General features: G+C 46.7%; 2 protein-coding genes across 3 annotated transcripts in view; both read left to right on the forward strand.

The window, feature by feature from the left end:
* Window positions 1-353: 353 nt before the first annotated feature.
* Window positions 354-5,466, forward strand: SMKR1 (small lysine rich protein 1). Its single transcript, XM_087722618.1, has 3 exons — window positions 354-446; window positions 2,971-3,062; window positions 4,766-5,466. Exons 2-3 carry the CDS (start codon window positions 3,060-3,062, stop codon window positions 4,970-4,972), a joined length of 210 nt encoding a protein of 69 aa, XP_087578744.1. The 5' UTR covers window positions 354-446; window positions 2,971-3,059; the 3' UTR covers window positions 4,973-5,466.
* Window positions 5,467-11,134: 5,668 nt separating this feature from the next.
* NRF1 (nuclear respiratory factor 1) overlaps window positions 11,135-21,587 on the forward strand; it is a 55,819-nt gene continuing 45,366 nt past the window's right edge. Inside the window, exons 1-2 of one of the 2 annotated variants that reach the window (XM_087722645.1) lie at window positions 11,135-11,318; window positions 19,829-20,063. In XM_087722645.1, the coding sequence (XP_087578771.1) occupies window positions 19,841-20,063 (223 nt within the window). In that variant the 5' untranslated portion in view covers window positions 11,135-11,318; window positions 19,829-19,840. The remainder of the gene's footprint in view (window positions 11,319-19,828; window positions 20,064-21,587) is intronic. The other variant, XM_087722646.1, reaches the window with a different exon arrangement.

Here is a 21,587-nt window from a genome sequence, read left to right on the forward strand (position 1 = left end):
AGTGGATATACATATACAACACACACAACTTGCCCTGTCAGTGTTGGTAGGTATGTTAATCTGGGTGGTTTTATATAAACTTAGATACAAACAGAAAGCCAGGGAATTCTGGGAGTTGAAGTCCACAAATCTTCACCTGGCCAGGCTTGGGCCCACCTGGTTTAAAAAAAATCACACACAATTATTTTGACTGCGCAGGCGCAGGCCTTTTTCCCCCCGCCCCCCCGGCTCGTTGCCTAGCCACTGAGAGTCGGACCCGCCCCCTTCCCCATGGCAACCGGGGCGGCCGCGGGACAAACAGACGCCTCCGAAGCCCGCCCCCTCGCCAGAAGCCCCGCCCACCGAGGGCGGTCGTTGCGGCGGTTGCGGCGCTTCGGGGGGAGACGCGTGTCTCGCGCAGCACGTGGGGACGGGCCCCGCGGGGTCCTGGTGGCGGCGCCCGGCAGGTTAGGGGGTCCTGGGGGCGAAGCGGGAGCGGGCAAGTGGGGAGGCCGGTCGGCCGGGCTCTTCTTCCGCAGCCGCTTTCCCCGAAGAGGCTCAGGCGGGCGGCGGTGGGTCCTCCGGGGAAGCCCCTCGTCTGAATGCAGGAAGCTGGATTTCCATGGATGCTTCTTTCCTTCCCTCCCTCTTTTCCTCCCTTGTTTCCTTCCCTCCTTTCTTTCCTCTTGTTTTCTTCCTTCACTCTCTATTTCCTTCCTTTTCTTTTTTCCTTCCCTCCTTTCCAATTTTTCCTTCTTTCCCTCTTTTCCTTCCCTCCATTTCTTTTCTTCATTCCCTATTTCCTGCCTTTCCTGTTCCTTCCCTCCTTTCCAATTTTTCCTTCCTTCCTTCCTTCCCTCTTGTTCCCCCTTCCTTCACTTATTTCCTTCCTTTTGTCTTTTCCTCCTTTCCAATTTCCCTTCCTTCTCTCCCTTTCTTTCCTTTCCTCTTGCTCCCTTCCTTCACTCATTTCCTTTGTCTTTTCCTTCCCTCCTCTCCAATTTTTCCTTCTTTCCCTCCTTCTTTCCCTTCCTTCCTTTCATTTCTCTCCTTCACTCCCTATTCCCTTCCTTTCGTCTTTTCCTTCCCTCCTTTCCAATTTTCCTTCCTTCTCTCCCTCTTTTCCTTCCTTTCCTCTTGCTCCCTTCCTTCACTCATTTCCTTCGCCTTTTCCTTCCCTCCTCTCCAATTTTTCCTTCTTTCCCTCCTTCTTTCCCTTCCTTCCTTTCATTTCTCTCCTTCACTCCCTATTCCCTTTCGTCTTTTCCTTCCCTCCTTTCCAATTTTCCTTCCTTCTCTCCCTTTTCCTTCCTTTCCTCTTGCTCCCTTCCTTCACTCATTTCCTTCGCCTTTTCCTTCCCTCCTTTCCATTTTTTCCTTCTTTCCCTCCCTCTTTCCCTTCCTTTCATTTCTCTCCTTCACTCCCTATTTTCTTCCTTTCGTCTTTTCCTTCCCTCCTTTCCAATTTTCCTTTCTTCTCTCCCTCTTTTCCTTATTTTCCTCTTGCTCCCTTCCTTCACTCATTTCCTTCGCCTTTTCCTTCCCTCCTTTCCAATTTTTCCTTCTTTCCCTCCCTCTTTCCCTTCCTTCCTTCCTTTCATTTCTCTCCTTCACTCCCTATTTCCTTCCTTTCGTCTTTTCCTTCCCTCCTTTCCAATTTTCCTTCCTTCCTTCCTTTCCTCTTGTTTCCATCCTTCACTCATTTCCTTTGTTTTTTCCTTCCCTCCTCCCCAATTTTTCCTTCCCTCCTTCCCTTTTTCCCCCTTCCTTCCCTCCCTCCCTCCGCTTCCTCTGCCTTTAATGCTCTGTTCTTCCTATTTTCCCCACCACAACAACCCTTTGAAGTAGGTTTGGCTGAGAGATTTGACTTTCAGGCCTAAGGTAGGACTCGAACTCACCTCTCCCAGTTTCCGGCTTAAGCAGGGAGTCAAACCGGGTCTCCTCTTGAAACGTTTAGGAGGGAAAAAAATAAAGCAGGAACAAGACAATAAAAAATGCGACCGAGGGACAAAATTCCTGCTCCAATTTAACAATAATTACGGGATTTATAAACTGCCCTGCAGCAGAAATCTCACCACTTCCGGGACCTTTTTGGATTACTAGCAATAGGATTTTTAGATTTATATGCTGCTTTATTTTTCTCTACAGCGCTCTCCAAGTGGTTGAGAGTGTCCATTTGCATTCAGGTGGTCCTCAGCTTACAAGTTCATTTAGCGACCGTTCAAAGTTACAATGGCACTGGGGGGGGGGGAAGGATTTAACGGCCGTTTCTCACACTTAACGGCCGTTGTGGTGATCTCCTTTTGCGACCGTCCGACAAAGTGGGGAAGTCAGATTCACTTCACCGCCGTGTTGCTAACTTAATAAGCGCAGGGCTCTGCTTAACAATGGTGGTGCCAGCCTGATAATAAAATGGGACAAAACTCACAACTGTTTCACTTAGCAATGGAAATGTTGTAGGCTCACTTGTGGGTCATAACTTGAGGATTACCCCTATTTAGGCTTTTCAAATGCTCTGGGGTTTTTAAAAAACTTTTGTGTATATTATTTCGCTTTAGAAATGATTGTTTGTGTGTCCCTTTTCGTGCTGGCTTTTTAATTTGGTTTAGCTTTATTGTCATTGCAACTTGTACAACGAAATTAAATGCAATCTTCGGTGTACAAGGACAGTTCAGGTTGTGGTTGTTAAGGAATCCTGTGCCGTCATTAAGCACAACATCAAGTGGTGGCTGGTGTCCTCATTGACGTATGGGAAGCCCGCAACGAAGACCACAAGGGTTGATGATGTGACACAATAATTGTGCTTCCTTGAGCACAATCAAGATTTGATTAACTGCCTGTCATTATGGGGAAAGGAACTGATTTTTGTGCTGGGTGCATAAATACATCGCAGAGAGTTTTTATACTGTTATTTTTGACCAATGTAAAAGGTTTAACCTGAGTTATATATATATATATATTTTGCTGGTTTGTTTTCCCTTAACGCCGCAGATCAACTGAGTTTGGAATCCGATCCAGGGATCTGGTTTTGAAAGGGGGACACGATGCTCATCAGCTCACCTGCATAAAAGGATGCTACGATGGTAATGTATAGCTTCCCCTTGCCTCACCTGTGGAACAGGTAGATTACATTTTGCCCTTTCTGGCTGCAGAGGGAGGGAGGGATGGAGCCCAAGCATGCAGGGAATCCTCGGCTTATTTTTGAGCCCCAAAATTTCCTAAGCGAGATGGTTGTTAAGTGGGTTTTGCCCCATCTTGTGACCTTTCCTGCCACGGTTGTTAAGTGAATCCCCCTCGCGTGGATGCTGCGCGACGTAGCTAGCCTGATTTCTGGACGGGAGGATGGGAGAGATGCCATCTCAGGCCATGAAATAATCTGCAGATGCACAAGTGGCATTTATGCATTTTGATTTATTTTCATTGTGATCTGGCCTTTATTACTTTAGAAGCAACTTGAGGATACTCCTTCCTGTTTAACCCAAAACAGCCCTGTGAGGTGGGCTGGGTTGAGAGGGACTGGCCCAAAGTCACCCAGCCGGCTTTCATGCCTAAGGTGGGACTAGAACTCGCCGTCGCCTGGCGATTGGCCCAAAGCCACTCAGCTGTGTTTGATGCCTGCAGTAGGGTGGGACTAGAATTCCCCACCATGTGTGGTTGGCCCAAAGTCACCCAGCCTAAGGTAGAACTACAACTCACCATCGTGTGCTGATTGAACCAAAGTCAACCAACCAGATTTCAGGTGTAAGGCAGGATTAGAACTCACCGTCTCCTGGTGATTGGCCCAAAGTCACTCAGTTGTCTTCAATGTGTACAGAAGGGCGGGGCTAGAATTCACCACCATGTGTGATTGGCCCAAAGTCCCCCCCCCCCACCATTGGCTTTCTTGCCTAAGGCGGGACTAGAACTCCCCGTCTCCTGGTGATTGGCTCAAAGTCGCCCAGCTGTCTTTCAAGCTTAAAGTGGGACTAGAACTCCTTGTCTCCTGGTGATTGGCCCAAAGTCACCTAGCCAGCTTTCATGACTAAGGCAGGTCTAGAACTCCCCGTCTCCTGGTGATTGGCTCAAAGTCACCCAGCTGTCTTTCAAGCTTAAAATGGGACTAGAACTCCTTGTCTCCTAGTGATTGGCCCAAAGTCACCCAGCTGTCTTTCAAGCTTAAAATGGGACTAGAACTCCTTGTCTCCTAGTGATTGGCCCAAAGTCACCCAGCTGTCTTTCAAGCTTAAAATGGGACTAGAACTCCTTGTCTCCTAGTGATTGGCCCAAAGTCACCCAGCTGTCTTTCAAGCTTAAAATGGGACTAGAACTCCTTGTCTCCTAGTGATTGGCCCAAAGTCACCCAGCTGTCTTTCAAGCTTAAAATGGGACTAGAACTCCTTGTCTCCTAGTGATTGGCCCAAAGTCACCCAGCTGTCTTTCAAGCTTAAAATGGGACTAGAACTCCTTGTCTCCTAGTGATTGGCCCAAAGTCACCCAGCTGTCTTTCAAGCTTAAAATGGGACTAGAACTCCTTGTCTCCTAGTGATTGGCTCAAAGTCGCCCAGCTGTCTTTCAAGCTTAAAATGGGACTAGAACTCCTTGTCTCCTAGTGATTGGCCCAAAGTCACCTAGCCGGCTTTCATGGATAAGGCAGGTCTAGAACTCCCCGTCTCCTGGTTTCTAAGCCAACTCCTTGACCACTGCAGCAAAGTGGCTCTCCATTATCAGGCCCCTGGGGAAATGCACCCCCATAATGGTGGGTTTTGTGTGTGCTTTTTCTGTGTCCCTCCCCCCCTCCCCCCCACAGGGAGGCAAGAGCAAAGGGAAGGGCTCAGGGAAAGGCAAAGCCAAGGGCGGGAAGAAATCCAAGAAGGCCGCCGTGGAGGTGGATATTCTGAGCCCAGCCGCCATGCTCAACCTCTACTACATCGCCCACAATGCCGCCGCCTGCCTGGAGTTCCGCGGCTTCACGTGGCCGGGCTCTCCGAAGAAGAAAGGCAAGAAGAAGAAGTAGGCGGGCTGCGGGGCGAGATGGAGGACCCCCACCAGGGGCCGCTGGACGGAGGTCCCGTCAGGGGCAGGAGGACCTGTGGCGAATCGTCTCGGGTTTGCCGTGGCACTTGCTCTCCTGACCAAGTAAACCTTGCATTGAGCTACCGGCGTGGTGTTTACCGCGGGAAACCCCCGCTGCTACCGGCTCTGGATCCCGTGTGCGAGCAGCAGCCTCCGCGCCGAGCGCCCAAGATGTCCCGCGGCACCCTCCTGCAGGCGACGTTCTGCACCTCAGGCGGCCTCGAGCGCCGGAGACGTCTTGCCTGCACCTTGTCATAACTTGGGAGTTGTGGCTCGGTGCACGCACCATGGGCCGGCTTCAGGGACTGCCCGGGTGGGAGTCGCAGGGCTGATGGGACGCCAGTTCTTTCAACCGTGGTTTCCCAGGAAGCCAGGATGACGTGTGGAAGCTTGTCGGCAAGTTTTCCTTGAGCACCCTAGCTGCCGAGGAGTCCCTGGCCAAACTTCCCGACAGCGATCCTGAACCCTCCGCGGAATTGTCAAAGAGGATTCTGCAGTAGGGACCTCTGTCCTTTCGGCACGGGTCCTGGCCAGATCTTGGTTTGAGCGGAAGCCACGTTTCCCCCCTGCTAGGCTGTGGCTCGCGGGCCACGCTAGAGGTCTGGCCTTCATTTATGACTGTGACAGCGTAAAGAAATGAGGTTGTGTGTGCAACTCGCATCAGCAGAAGTACTCACTGCACCCACACACACACACCCGTCCAGCTCTAAATAGGGTCCTCCTTGCCCAAAGATGAGGTTTTAAAGATGGCTCCCATACACGGTGTAGGTGGGGGACTTCATTTTGCCCTGCAAAACTTTCTCCCGGATGGGAAGGTTGGTCGGTTCAGGATGCCACTTGGATCACTGCCTTCTTGTCAGTTGGGGGCCTAAAATGTCAAATCAGAAACTCTCTCATCAACCGTGGAGAACTGATCTCGGGCAGAGCATAGCTAGGCATTTCATGCACTTCAGGGCCGTAATGTGGTGAATTGTCCAGTCCAGAAGATCCTTCTTAGGCCTCGTAAAGCTGCCTCAAAGCTTGCCAAAGTGGGCCCTCACTGTTCTTGCAAAGTCCAGTTGACGCGTCAAGCGTCATCCTCCGTATCGATTGGCGATAAGGCTCCAGGGCCTTAGCCGATTCAGAGACAGGCCCCCGGGGAACCACACAGGTTGTAGGGTGTCACAATATCAGCGCAACTTCCGAGACACCCAAGGGGGATGGTTGCGGCGGCCCAACTTAACACTTTTAAGGCCCCTGCCTTGCTCGCACTCCTCCGTTTTTGGCATGGTACATCGCCTGCTACTTGGGTCGTTCGATTTGCACTTTCCTGGTGGGAAAAATGCGGCATCCTTCCCTGTATCGGCTTTTGAGCCGTGTCGTATCGCCTGCACAGCATTCCTTCTGCGCACAACGCAGGCCAGGTTGCTGATTTGTGTCTGGCTCATCACTATTGCAACCCCTTCCCTGTTTATTTCTGGTCTTTTTCTTCTGGTCTTCATCCAAACAGGCTGTTTTGTTATGTTGTAGGTTATTCACAGGGTTTATTTTAAAAAAAGGTTTTTTGAATTTTCGTATTAAATGTTCGGGGATTCTGTATCCTAACAGCTTCCGGGCAAAAAAAAAGGTTTTAAGTATCTCTTGTACAGAATCCCCAAACGTGAATATTGAAAAGCTGTTAAGACATTTCTTGTCTGTTTGATTGGTGCCATTTTTTTGCTAGCGTTTTGGAAGCAAGTGAGGCTGGAAGTGGGGGGGGGGGGAGAAGTTTTAAGAAGTTGCCCCACAAAAGGTGACCCTGGAGAAGGAAGTGGAAGCTAGCAGATTGGGACAAAAAGAAAGATGGCTTGGAGATGGATAGTGGTCCAGTGGTCTAACAAGGTGAAGAAACAGGTGGCTTTTAATGGCCAGTTAGGTACCTAACTTGCAATATCCTTAAAGCAGGGGTCTCCAACCGTGGCAGCTTTTAAGACTTGTGGACTTCAACTCCCAGAATTCCTCAGCCAGCTTTGCTGGCTGAGGAATTCTGGGAGTTGAAGTCCACAAGTCTTAAAAAGTTGCCATGATTACTCCCGTCTTAAAAGTGTTGGGTATCGACAAACCTCCCCAGGGAGACTGAACTTAAGAGCCGAGCGACTTCATTACAAGCACCCTGGATCCTCTAGCCGTCTCTTCTTTTACTGCAAGGCCAGCAGGTAAAATGGAAAACAGACAAGCTTCCCCACGCTCTGAAGAAACTGCCTTTGCAGGGGTTATCAGGGTAGGCACAAGTAACACAGAACCCCCTCCCCACATTCGCTATTTTGGATTAAGAGATACACGAGGCTTCCGGTGCTGGCGTGTTTTTGCTGTTTTTGGGTGTTCCCTGCCTGCTCTGAACCCCAGGACCAAACTTCTGGGGTTTCTCTTTTAAGTAGACAAAAAAAAAAAGTTGGGTTTTTATTGTTAAAGGCCGCAAGTTGCAGGCTGTTTACTCTGCCCCAATGCAAAGAGTGTTTTTGCTTTTGGGATTTCTCCTATAAGGGTGCGGTGCTATTCCACAAACTGGGAACAGGCCAACTTCTAGGAAATATAGAAAATGCAAAAGCTGAGAAGCAAAATATTTAAGGTATTATTCATTGTTAACTTAATTTCCTATCTGTATTATTATTATTATTATTTTTACATGTAAAAAGTGTTTGGAGGTAATAAAACTTCAGCCACTGTTGATTCTTGAATACAGGAGTTTGAATGCTTTTCAAGGCTTTTTGGGGCAGTCCATTGCAGCCTCTGGTGTGTCCAGCTAATAGAGGGCAGGGGTGGATTGGCACTAGAAGTCCTTTCAGGCCAAGGTCTGCCCCCTGGCACTACTAGCATATCCTAGTAACCGTAAAGCTGGGCACTGATTAATACACCAGAGAAGCATACATAACCCACAGTTGAAGTGCAAGTATAACGTTTTATTAGAGCGTTTGATGCTTCAAGATAGAAAGCCAACAATTAGCAGCTGTATTTCTGACAACCTGATTGGCATTATTTTTTTTTTTTAAAGGGATTGTCTCTGCCAAGACCTATTCGAAAGTGTATATAAAAATATGGACATTTCAGTAAACAAGAAAAAATTGCACGCATGCACACACACACGCATATAGGCAGTCCTCACCTTATAACCGCAATTGAGCCCAAACGTTTTGTTGCTAAGCGAGACAGTGAAATGAGTTTTGCCCCTTTTTACGACCTTTCTTGCCACAATTGTTGAGCGAATCACTGCACTCGTTAAATTAGTAACACGGTTGTTAAGTGAATCCGGCTTCCCCATCGACTTTGCTCGTCAGGTCGCAAAAGGGCATCATGTGACACACACACACAACCCTGGGACAGTGTGACTGTCATAAATATGACTCCGTTGCCAAGCGTCTGAATTTTGATCACACAACCAAGGGGATGCTACAGTGGTCATTAAGTGTGAAAAAACGGTCATACAGTAAGTAATTTTTTTTAGTGTTATTGTGACTTTGTCTGCTAAATGAACTGTTGTAAGCCAGCTGGAGAATTCTGGGAGTTGAAGTCCACAAGTCTTAAAAGTTGCCAAGTTTGGGAACCACTGTTTTAAGGAAGCCACTAATAATGGTCCCCCAAGTCCCAATTATTACCTTGACTGGGCTACCGCCAATAGGCAGACAGGCATTTTGGTTGGGCTGCTTAATCTGCTGTACAGGCATCTCTGGAAATGAGGCTTGCTGAGGCTTGCTGGCCGTAATGCCTGCCTCAACATTTCCGCAAAGCAAGCTGTGAGGTGCATAAGTGATTCCCACAGCCTCCCAAGTTCCGTTTTCCCAAATTCCAACGGATTTTGCCTGGGGGGGGGGGGGGGACGGGACGGCAGCCTTACAGAGAGCAGCCATTCCAGGAAGATCATTTGACAGGGTGAAAATACTCGGTCAGATTTACTGAAATGTTTAGCCCGAAACTGAGCTGAAAAGCCGCAATGGAAAAAATAAAAAGCATCTGATGACTCAAACCAGGTAACTGCAAAGACCATTAAAACGTTTTGAGAGTCTAAAGAGGAAGTCACGAGAGCTTTTGGTAAGCTTATTTACTTATTATTGTGTTTATTAAATATATTTGCTGCCTACCTCACTGTGGGGTTAACTCTAGGTGGCTTGATGCGATTTCTCCGCGGGTCGTTCATGAAGCCAATGAGGAAAGAAGACTCGGACACGAATTTCCTTCGGGACGAAACCGACCCAGAACGAAGTCTGGGGGCTTCTTTTTTATTGAGCATACACAAGGGAGGGGTGGATTCACATAGCCAATGCGGACCAATCATGATTGTGCAAGTTTACAGTATATGGTAACTCATTTACTCTCATGTAGACTCGAAGAACACTCATAGTCAATAAACCTTTTATCATCATGCAAACATCCAATGCTTAATTAATGTTTGAGAGTTAAATAGTTGTAACCCCTGATTTAATCAACGCTTAGTTACACGTCTGTGGTTGCTGATCTGCTTAGTGTTAAGGGTACTGATTTAATCAACGCTTGGAGTCGGACAGTTTGTCTTACTGATCTAATCATAAGGCCAATTATTGCTTTTAGTTTACTGATTTAATCATATGGTTAATTATTGCTTCTGTTCTATACGTGTTACAGTATGGCAGATGCATACCTGCACGTATATTGCAACAGCTTACCATACCAGAAATGAAGAAAGATGAAGAAACACGTAAAGAGAAGTAAAATAATAAGAATAATAAACACTGACAAAGGAACACAATGAGAATAAATGCATCAACAGGTATTTATTAATACATCAAATGGTCCTCTACAAAGACCCAGTCACTGAGGCAGCGTTGGACTCCTGCATTGGCTGATTCTGGGGTACTGACTCAACTCCAGGTGGGTTGGGCACTGCTGCATTCACACCATGCCAACCTGGTGGATTGGCACCTTGTGTGAACCCAGCAGCTTTCGCCTAGAGGCAGTCCTCTACTTACAACCACAATTGGGCCCAGAATGCATGTTGCTAAGCGAGGAATCTGTCAAGTGGGTCTTGCCCACATTTCTTGACTGAATCACTCCAGCTGCTAATCAGCCCGTTGTTAAGTGAATCTGGTTTCCCCATTGACATTGCTTGTCGGAATGTCGTAAAAGACGACACTGGGATACTACTGCGACCGTCATAAATGTGAGTCAGTCGTCAAGCATCCAAATATAAATTACGGGACCTGCTGCAACAGTCGTAAGTATGAAAAATGGTCACGAGTCTGTTTTTTCCCAGCACCGTTGTAACTTTGGTCACTAAACGGTTGTAAGTCGAGGACTAGCTATATTGTGGAAGACTTTTGTCTGGGTCTGCAGGGGTCAGCACTAAACCTTCCCTAGGAACCAATAGAGTTGCGGTTCCAGGGTGGCTCAGAATGATAGGTCTTGTGATCCTAGGCGCCTGGGGGGGAAACTTTTCCCCGCCCCCCATTCCCTCCCAACGTCAAGGCCGAAGCGGACCTCCCGCACAGGAAGGAACGGCGCTTTTCCGCCCAAGACCTCCCCAACATGGCGATGCTTCCGGCAGTGGACCTCCCCAAGATGTCCGCCAACACAGGAAGCCCGCCTCCCACCTCCTCAAGATGGCTGCCCACCACCCCTCGCCTTACGAGGCCGCTCCACGGGTCGCTACCCTCCCGCATAAAAACAAACCCTCCTCCGCTTCCCCTCCCTCAACAACCTCGCGGCCGCCTCCGCCTCCCTCACCGGGCCCCGACCGATGGAGCGCGGCGCCTTCCCTCCCCCTCCCTTATTCCCTTCCCTTCATGACCTTCCCATCATGGCGGCGCGGGCCCTCCGCTCACGTCCTGCGTCCTCCCCCCCTCCTCCTCCGCTCCCCCTCCCCCCTCCCCTCCGGCCTGCTGCCGCTCCCGCCACCGCAGGACTCCCTTTCCCGCCCGCGGTTAGGCCCGAGCCTGGCCTCGAGTAGCGCTGTGGTGTTTTATGTGCGCGCGTCTGTCTGTGTGATTTTTCTCCTCAGAGGACGCAACCAGGCAGGCCGGGCCTCGCTGGCTCGCGCGCGCGGCCGACACTCAGTCTCGAGCTAGCCGGCCAGCGGGCGCGCGCCCGCGCTGCCTCCTCCTCCTCCTCCTCCCGCCCGCCCGCCCGCCGTGCCGCCCGCTCACTCCTTCGCGGCCGTCATCCTCGTCGCCGCCGCCGCCGCCTCCCTCCCGCCCGTCTTCCTCCTCCGCCCCCGCTGCCTCGTCTTCCTGCCTGGCCGGCTGGGCTGTCGGCGGCGGCGGCTCCACGGCGCAGGCCCGCTGCAGCGCAGCCGCTCTGAGGTGAGTGTCCTACCGCGCAATCTCCCAGCAGCTCCTCACTCGCCGCGCGCCAGACCCGGCGCAGCCGCAGCAAGGCGGGGGCCCCCGCGCCGCCTCGCCCGCCCGCCCCCGCCCGCCTCGCCCGCCGCGCGCGCAACCCCCCCCACACCACCCCCCACCCCGCCCTCCCGCCTCGCCCGCCAGGCCAGGCCGCGCTAGGCCTCAGGCCCGCACTCCATCGCCCATCATCCGAGGCCCGCGGCCCGGTCTAGGCGCGGGGGAGCCTGGCCCGAGTTACCCGCGCCGGGAGACGCCCGGAAAGCCTCGTTTTGTTTCCGTCCGCTGCCCCCCACATGACTTGCCAAAATAATAATAATAATGCCTTTTTGCCCCCCCCCCCATTTCCCCCCAATGGCGCCGGCTTCCGGGAGCCACAGGTCTCCTCGTCCTATGCCTGGAAGTGGTGGTGGTGGGAGGCTTCCTCTGACCAGGAGAGCTCTGACTGCCGAAAGCTGGCGCCGTTGGAGGGGATTTGCACTGGGGCCCTTCAGCTGCCTTGAGCCACATTGGATGCTTTTCAATGGGAATTGTGGGTTTCAGAAAAGGGGGTTCCCGGGCGCCCACCCCGTTTCCTGGTTTTCTGCTGGTCTGTTCAAGAGAGCCACAACCTGGAATGGTCTAGGCCCTATGGGTTTCCTGCTTGAGCAGGGGGTTGGACTAGAAGACCTCCAAGGTCCCCTTCCGACTTCTGTTCTCTTCTAATTTTTTTTCCTTAATTCTACTCTAATATTCTGTTCTATTCCTAATTCTATTTTATTGTTTTTTTTCCTATACTTTATTCTTTTTATTTTCTATCCTTTATTCTAATATTCTTTTCTAATAATCCATTAATTCTATTTTGTTCTATTTTTTATTCTTTATTCATTCTATTCTAATATTCTGATTATTTGTTCTGTTCTTAATTTCTATGTTATTCTATTTTTTCTATACTTTATTCTTTTTATTTTCTATCCTTTATTCTAGTCTAATATTCTTTTCTAATAATCCATTCTATTTTGTTCTATTTTTTATTTTCTGTTCTTTATTCATTCTATTCTAATATTCTCTCCTGATTATTTGTTCTATTCTTAATTTCTATGTTATTCTATTTTTTCTATCCTTTATTCTTTTTATTTTCTATCCTTTATTCTATCCTAATTTTCTTTTCTAATAACCCATTCTATTTTGTTCTATTTTTTATTTTCTGTTCTTTATTCATTCTATTCTAATATTCTCTCCTGATTGTTGGTTCTGTTCTTAATTTCTATGTTATTCCATTTTTTCTATACTTTATTCTTTTTATTTTCCATCCTTTATTCTAATATTCTCTTCTAATGTACTCTCTTCTATTCTTTACTCTATTTTTAAATTTTTATTCTTTATTCTGTTCAAATATTCTCTTTTCTATTCTTTATTCTATTTTTTTTATTTTCTATTATAGCCCACAAAAGCTTTTTTTACGCCTTTCAGGACAGCTAAGCCTTGACTGACATCACAGTTGAGCCCCAAATTCCCCTTGATAAGCCAGACAGCCGTTAAGTGAGTTTTTGCCCCATTTTACGACCTTCCTAGCCACACTTATTAAGCGACTCACCGCCACGGACAAACCAGTAACCCATTTGGTCCAGCTTCCCCATTGACTTTGCTTGTCAGAAAGTTGCAAAAGGGGATCATGTGACCCCCACATGATCATAAATATGGATCCGCTTCCGAGCTCTAAATGTAAATCGCGTGGCCATGTCCATGGCTGTAGTCGTAAGTGTGGAAAAACGGTCATAAGGCACTTTTCCTCAGGGCGGTTGTAACTCGTCGCTAAACAGATGGTTAGAAGTGGAGCGTTACCTGTACAAGGTGTGGAATGGGAAAAGGAGCTACTGGAATCGGTTTCTCAAATCGATCTCTGGAATCTCTTGAACGAAGATATGGATGGATCTTTGGGGGGGGGAACCCACTTCCTGAGTGGTGGTGGTGGGGAGGAAGTTAAATCCCACCCAAGGGTGGATCTGTATTTATTTTGGTCGTTCTGGGAGGCCTGTGATGCAGAAAAGACCAAAGGAATCTAAGTAGGATTTGGGGTGTCTTTGACCCCACTTTCTCGATGGGGAAAAAAGGTTAAATCCCTTGGAAAAGGCGTTTATTTTGAATTTTATTTGCCTTGTGGAAGAGACCCTTCGGGCAAAAATTCAGGGGTTCCATCTTTTTTCACCTCTGCCTGGCTGAAGATTGGTGTGAGGGAGACTATTATTGGAATATGTAGATATAGATATATAATATATAGATATATATTTAAAGTCACAACCCCTGGTATGCCCCAAGTATGGGAGGAAGCAAATACTACATAATATATAGATATATACATATGGATATATGGAGATAGAGAGAAAAAGATAGATAGATAGATAGATAGATAGATAGATAGATAGATAGATAGATAGATAGATAGATAGATGGATGATAGGTAGGTAGGTAGGTAGGTAGGTAGGTAGGTAGATAGATAGATAGATAGATAGATAGATAGATAGATAGATAGATAGATAGATAGATAGATAGATAGATAGATAGATAGATAGATAGATAGATGGAAGATACAGATATGGGGTAGGTAGGTAGGTAGGTAGGTAGATAGATAGATAGATAGATAGATAGATAGATAGATAGATAGATAGATAGATAGATAGATGATAGATAGAAGGTATAGATATGGGATGGATGGATGGATGATAGAGATATGGGATGGATGGATGGATGGATGGAAGGAAGGTATAGATATGGGAGGGATGGATGGATGGAAGATAGAGATATGGGATAGATAGATAGACAGACAGACAGATAGATAGATAGATAGATAGATGGAAGGTATAGATATGGGATGGATGGATGGATGGATGGATGGATGGAAGATAGAGATATGGGATAGATAGGTAGGTAGGTAGATAGATAGGTAGATACATAGATAGATACATATACAGATAAAGAGAAAGATAGATAGATACAGGAGCGTATCATTCTTTTAAAAAGCAAGAGATGGTTGTTTTTTTTAAGCCCATTTCAATCCTGGGACTTAATTTGTTCTCCAGCTTTCCTTGACATTTCGTCAGCTGTGAAGAGGAGTTGGAAGACTTTGTTCCCGGGAGGGCGGATTAGTATACAATTTATCCGATATCAAGGGGGGGCATCCATTTATTTCTCCATCCCGGAAGGATTCCAAATTGCTATTCTAGTCTTCTTGCTTGCTGGTTACAAAATTAACCAGGCTGGCACCATTGTGAGGAGTGGGGGGGGGGGCGCCAAGGGTGGTTATCGGATGCCTCTTCCCAAATTGTGAGGCCCTTGGTGGGTTGTTCGCTTGGAGACGTTTTATTACCCAGCTGGGGAACATCATCAGTGCTAGCAGGAGCTTATATATAAAATCACTCCTTTTTTACAACTGATAATGTTACTTAGTTGGGTCGTGAAATGCCTGCAGGAAAATAATCCAGTACAGGGAGCACCAAGGACCCCCCGTCATTATTGTCATTCTCCTCTCCGCAAATCCCACTCCTCCTAGCACTGATGATGTTCTCTAGTTGGGTCAGGAAACGCCTGCAAAAAACCCCCACAAAGTTCATAGGGCACCAAAGACCACACAGTCATCCTCTTCCTCCGCCTCACCTCTTCCTTCTCCCTTCCACAAACCACACTCCCTGTAGCACGGATGATGTTCCCTAGCTGGGTTACGAAATGTCAGCAAGAAAACCCCCAGGCTCAAGAGAGCACCAAGGACCCCACAGTCCCTCCTCCTCCCTCTCCCTTCTACACCACTTTCTAAGCCTCACTCCCTGCAACACTGTCGACGTTACCTAGCTGGGTTGTGAAACATCTGCAAGAAAACCGCCAGGCTCAGAATGTTCCAAGTCCCTCCCGCTCCCTTTTCCCCCTCCACAAACTGATAGTGCTAGCTAGTTGGGTCATGAAACGTCTGCGAAAAGCCATCAAGTTTAGAGACCACCAAGGACCTCACTCTTCTGTCCTGAGCCACTAATATTCTCCACAAATCAGCGCTTTAGTGCACTTTATTGGGAAACAAATTCTCCTTAGCCCCCCCCCCCACCCCACCATCGATTGCACCCGCCTCCCGGCCCCCCAGTTCATGGGGAAGGGTCCCCTTGTGACGCCGGGCCTTTAGAACTGGCTATGCCATCTTTCTCTCAGCATCTTGCCAGAGGGATTTGGCGTCGTCAATCATATTTCCTCTCCTCTTTGCCTCAACACTCAAACCTCATGACTTGAGCCAGGAAGCGTGTGCAAATCACCCTCTGCCTCCTGCAGACAGATCCCAGAGGATCCCAGCCCGTAGAATTTAGTAGGGAAAAAAAAAATTCAAACTCAGAAACACTCTTTCCATCCCCCCCCCACATTAAACATTTTTATTGAGTTATAAAGTAATACAAAATACGGCTCGGAAGCTCTTGAGAGCAATTAAAACCCCAAATTCCTTGTGGCTCTCCATACGGGAGATTTGGAAACACGGTGGGATTGATCCCACTTTATAATAATCCATCCCAGCCAGCCTTCGGACCGAGCGCCGCAGCCAATAGCCTTTGAATATTTGAGAAAAGGAGATATCAGTAAGAGATTTGATTTGGGGGGGGGGGTAAGAACTGCTCCAGTGGATCTGAGAAGGTGGGGAGGGGGGGGAAGCCCATTTATCGTAATAGGCTTAGAAGAATGAAGGCTGCAGCTGTTCTCCAAATGCGGGGATTGCAGCTGGCCTCTTGCGTGGCTGGTTTTTCGGGGATTATATTGGGACGGGAGGCAAATCGGGTAGGCACCACGTGTATAAGGCTTTGATTTTTTTTTAAAATGTCCATTTTGTCCAGCAGGGTGGTATAAACATCGGCCATCTGCTCACCCAGGAGACCGCTGACCCCTTATTTTGGCAAATATAGAAAGGATCATCCTCTTTTAACGACCATATAATTCAGGGGTATCAAACTTGTGGCCCGTGGGCCAGACCTGTCACATGCTGCCCCCCCCCCGACGCCCGGTTTAGTGAAGGGGGAGGAACGTCATGTGAAACCACCATGACGATGTGATTTTGACACCACTGCTGTAATCTCTTGCAGGGTGGAGTCAGGGCAATGGAATGGGGCAGAGTGTTTTACTGGCCCGATGCCTTTCCTGTCACCAGTGCGGAGTTTTTGTTCAGCAGATATATTCTCCCTTGTGCCCAGAAAGAGAGAAATATCTGCCTCTACCTAGGATCGAACTCACAGCCTCCCGATTGTGAGGGGAGAGCTCCAGCTCTAGGCCACGGCACCACTCAAAATATAGAAAGGAAGATCTCATCCGAATTTGGATTTCTGTGCAGGCGATTCGGAGGGTGAAAGTCCCTCTCCCTAGCGATGCAAACTTTAAAATGTGTTGGTTTGGTTTGGTTTCTCAAGACTCCTGCTCCAGGTGTAAACAGTTCTCCGATCCCGTCACAAAATACAATACAGGTAGTCCTTGACTTACAACAACTCGCTTAATGACCGTTCAAAGTTAACAGCACTGAAAAAAGAGACTCATGACCGCTTTTCACGCACAGTATGGTCATAAGGGTGAAAAACGGTCATGAGTCAGTTCTTAGAGTGCCGTCGTGACTTTGGTCACTAAGTGAAGCATTGTAAGTTGAGGACTCCCTGCATTAGGTACGTTCGTTGCCTTGAAGTTACCTATAAAGCAGGATTAAAAAAAAATCTAAGAAATAAAATAACAAGCATCCGTTGTAACTTTGTATGGTCACTAAACAAACCGTTGTAAGTCGAGGAATGCCTGCATAGCAGGAACTGGTCCTTAGCCCCGTGCATTAAAGAAATACTTATTTCCCTTTTTATTGCACTTTCCCTTCCGAAAAGTTCAAAGCAGAGTTCGTGTAACCGTTGGGACCTGGCCACTGTGAAAAATGGCCATAAGTCACTTTTTTCCAGAACCGTCGTAACTCTGAACGGTCACTAAATGAACTGTTGTAAGTCAAGGGCTTTTTTTATATATAATGCAACGCAATAGGCCTTGCTTAAGCGTTTAAATTTGAATTGTTATCTCTTTTTTTTTTGCAAAACTCCCTCCCGCTTTGGGCAAAACCCAGCCTGCTCCAGGCTGATAAGGACTTCCAAGAAGTTGGGAGAAGCTGTTGCAAAGACCCAGGGGCAGGATTTGAATTCCCCACCCCGCCATAAATGAAGGCTCCACTTTCGTTCCCACATAAAGGTAGTCCTCGACTTACAACAGCTCACTCGGGGGCTGTTCAAAGTTACGACGGCCCTGAAAAAAGTGACAGGGTTGTTTTTCACACTTACGACCATTTGCAGCTTCCCCGTGGTCACGTGATCCCCTTTTGCGACCTTATGACAAGTAAAATCCATGGGGAAGGCAGATCCACTTAACAACCATGTTACTAATTTCACAAATGCATTGTTTCGCTTAACAACCGTGGCATGAGAGGTGGTAAAACGGGGGGTTGGGGGGAATTCACTCAACAAGTATCTCACTCTAGCGACCGAAATTTTGGGCTCAATTGTGGTTGTAAGTAGAGGACTACCAGTACAGTGGCTAGGATAGCGTCCACGGAAATTTGGGGTTTCATTGTGGCCTAGAGGTAGTGCTCACAATCAGGAGGCTGTGCATTCGATCCTAGGTAGAGGCAGATATTTCTCTCTGGACACAATGAGAATGTATCTGCCGAACAAAACTCCGCATTGGCGACAGGCAACGGCATCCGGCCATGAAAACACTGCTAGCTCCATTCAGTTGCCCAGACTCCACCTTGCAAGGGATTATGGGGTTGTTAAAAGAGGATGCTGATCGTGGCCATAAGTCAAGGACTACCTATATTCTGTGGTTAATCTTTGGTAAGATTCACAGCCTTTGGGGCTGGTTGGTAGCTCAGCAGCTCGAGTCCTAACCAAGGACCTAGGAACTGTTAAGGTAACGTTGGAGGATATCAGCTGTTCCAAGTAGGATGGTTTTTTTGTAGAATCAGAATGTTCAAGTCAGGTAAATTTAGAATTTCCAAATAGCGAGGTGGCCCTTTAGGAATTGCTCCAAGGGCTCCAATTACAATTGGGACAACACATGATTTCTTTTTCCACAGTCGCTCAACTTCAATTTGCAAGTCCCGGTACTTTGTGATTTTTTTTCTTGCTGTTTATCTTCAATTCGTGCATCTCCAGGTATTGCAATGTCAATGAACCATACTTTTTTCTTGTGTGTTGTGGGCCAAGTGCCTGTCAGTCTGGATTCTGAAGTCCCACGAGATCTTGACTTTCTCATTCTCTAAAACCTTCTCAACCTGATGTTCCCAGTGGTTTTTGCTATCACATCTTTTCTGTATTCTTGTTCCGTCTGTTGGGCCTTCAGTAGATTTTTCTTCTTTACTTCGATTAATAGATGTTCTTGACTTTCTTTTAAATAATCAGCCAGTGCATGTTTTTCTTCTTCAACTGTTTGCTTCACTTGTAATAATCCTCTGCCACCTGATTTTTCGGGGCAGGTATAATCTATCAGTATCACCACGTGGATGTAAACTGTAGTGCATTGTCATTATTTTCCTGGTTTTTTGGTCCAAAAGGTCCAAATCAGCTTGTGTCCAGTTAACTATACCAGCTGTGTATCTTATAACTGGTATTGCCCAGGTATTTATGGCCCTGATTCTATTTCCACCGTTCAATTTAGATTTCAAAATTTTCCTGTTAGTTGTTGTTGTTGTTGTTGTTGTTGTTATTATTGTAGTTTACATGCTCCTCAATTTGGGGCGGTAATAAATCAAAACTTTCCAGATGGCAGACCCTGAGAAAGGGAAGCGGCTTCCAGCATCCTAGTAAATAACATGGTTTAATCAAAGGAACCTCCTGGGCCAAACCTTCAGGATCAAATTACCTGGACAGGTGTTATCAAAGACGGACACGCCCTCCCCCCCCCAGGTAACCAGGCCCCGTGCCCTGGAGGGCTTTATAAGTAGCAACCCGCACCTTGAATTGCACCCGGTAGCAAACTGAGAAACCAAAGGATATGTAAAATCTATAATACAGGAGGTCCTTGATTTACAACAGTTCATTTAGTGACCATTCAGTGTTACGACAGCACTGAAAAGGGTGACTTACGACTGTCGCACGCCCGTTGCAGCATTCCCACGCTCACGGGATCCAAATGATTGGCAACTGGCGTGAACTTACGACGGTTGCAAAGTCCCGGGGCTTGCGCGATCCCCTCTGGCGACCCTCCCGACCCGCGAAATCAACGGGGGGGGGGGGAAGCCCTGTCGCTAGCTTAGCAAACTGCAGGGGTTCGCTTCGGGCGTGTGGCCAGAAAGGTCGTCAAGTCCGTGCCGTCGTAACTTTGAACGTTCGCGAAATGAGCCGTTGCGCGCCGCGAACCCCCCCGGGAGGGAGCTCTGCCGAAGACCCGGCGCTCCGAAGGGTTTGTGAGGTGGGTCCTGACGGCTTCTCCTCCTCTGCTTTCCTTCCCCACAGCAGTAACCATTCATGGAGGAACATACGGTCACGCAGACCGAGCACATGGCGACCATAGAGGCCCACGCGGTGGCCCAGCAAGTCCAGCAGGTCCACGTGGCCACGTATACGGAGCACAGCATGCTGAGCGCCGACGAGGATTCCCCCTCTTCGCCCGAGGACACGTCCTACGACGACTCGGACATCCTCAACTCCACGGCCACCGACGAGGTGACAGCCCACCTGGCCGCTGCAGGTAGGTTGGCTCCGCTGGATTCTGGCTGCCTTCTTTGAGACACACCTGGTGGAGGGGGGAGGGCAGGTGGAGGCACACAGGACCCTTTCCCAGCCCCCTCCTTCAAGAGGGTGTGGCAACATTTTTTTTTTTTTTTGACGTTTCCTGCTTTTTGACATCTTATTCAGCCAAGACCTGGGAAGGGGTCTGGCAAAGACCCTCAAAATTAAAAACATGGAAAACTGACAGTGATTGATCAAGGCCGCCCTTTGAATTTTGTGGTTTTGTTGTTCTATCTATCTATCTATCTATCTATCTATCTATCTATCTATCTATCTATCTATCTATCATCTGTATCTATCTATCATCTATCTATCTATCTATCTATCTATCATCTGTATCTATCTATCATCTATCTATCTATCTATCTATCATCTGTATCTATCTATCATCTATCTATCTATCTATCTATCTATCATCTGTATCTATCTATCTATATCTATCTATCTATCTATTCTAGCTATCTACCTATCATCTATTTACTTATTTATTTATTTATTCATCTATCTATCTATCATCTGTATCTATCTATCTATCTATATCTATCTATCTATTCTACCTATCTACCTATCATCTATTTACTTATTTATTTATTTATTCATCTATCTATCTATCTATCTATCTATCTATCTATCTAATCTACCTATCTACCGATCATCTATTTACTTATTTATTTATTCATCTATCTATCTATCTATCATCTGTATCTATCTATCTATCTATCTATCTATCTATCTATCTATCTATCTATCTATCATCTGTATCTATCTATCTATATCTATCTATCTATTCTACCTATCTACCTATCATCTATTTACTTATTTATTTATTTATTCACCTATCTATCTATCTATCTATCTATCTATCTATCTATCTATCTATCTAATCTACCTATCTACCGATCATCTATTTACTTATTTATTTATTCATCTATCTATCTATCATCTGTATCTATCTATCTATCTATCTATCTATCTATCTATCTATCTATCTATCTATCTATCATCTGTATCTATCTATCTATATCTATCTATCTATTCTACCTATCTACCTATCATCTATTTACTTATTTATTTATTTATTCATCTATCTATCTATCTATCTATCTATCTATCTATCTATCTATCTAATCTACCTATCTACCGATCATCTATTTACTTATTTATTTATTCATCTATCTATCTATCTATCATCTGTATCTATCTATCTATCTATCTATCTATCTATCTATCTATCTATCTATCTTTCTATCTTATCTTTCATTATCTGTCTGTCTATCATCTATCATTATCTACCTTCTATCTATCTTTCATTAGCTACCATCTATTTATCTATCTCTATTTTCTCTTTCATTATCTAACTATCTGTATCAATCCTATCATCTCTTTCATTATCTTCTATTTATCTTCTATCTTTCACTAGCTATCTATATATTTATATTTTCATTATCTATCGTCTTTCATCTGTCTTGTGTATCAATCTATC

This window comes from Thamnophis sirtalis, unplaced genomic scaffold (assembly GCF_051295495.1).
Source record: "Thamnophis sirtalis isolate CommonGarterSnake01/CBP01778 unplaced genomic scaffold, rThaSir2_p1.2 scaffold_9, whole genome shotgun sequence".
Lineage (NCBI taxonomy): Eukaryota > Metazoa > Chordata > Lepidosauria > Squamata > Natricidae > Thamnophis > Thamnophis sirtalis.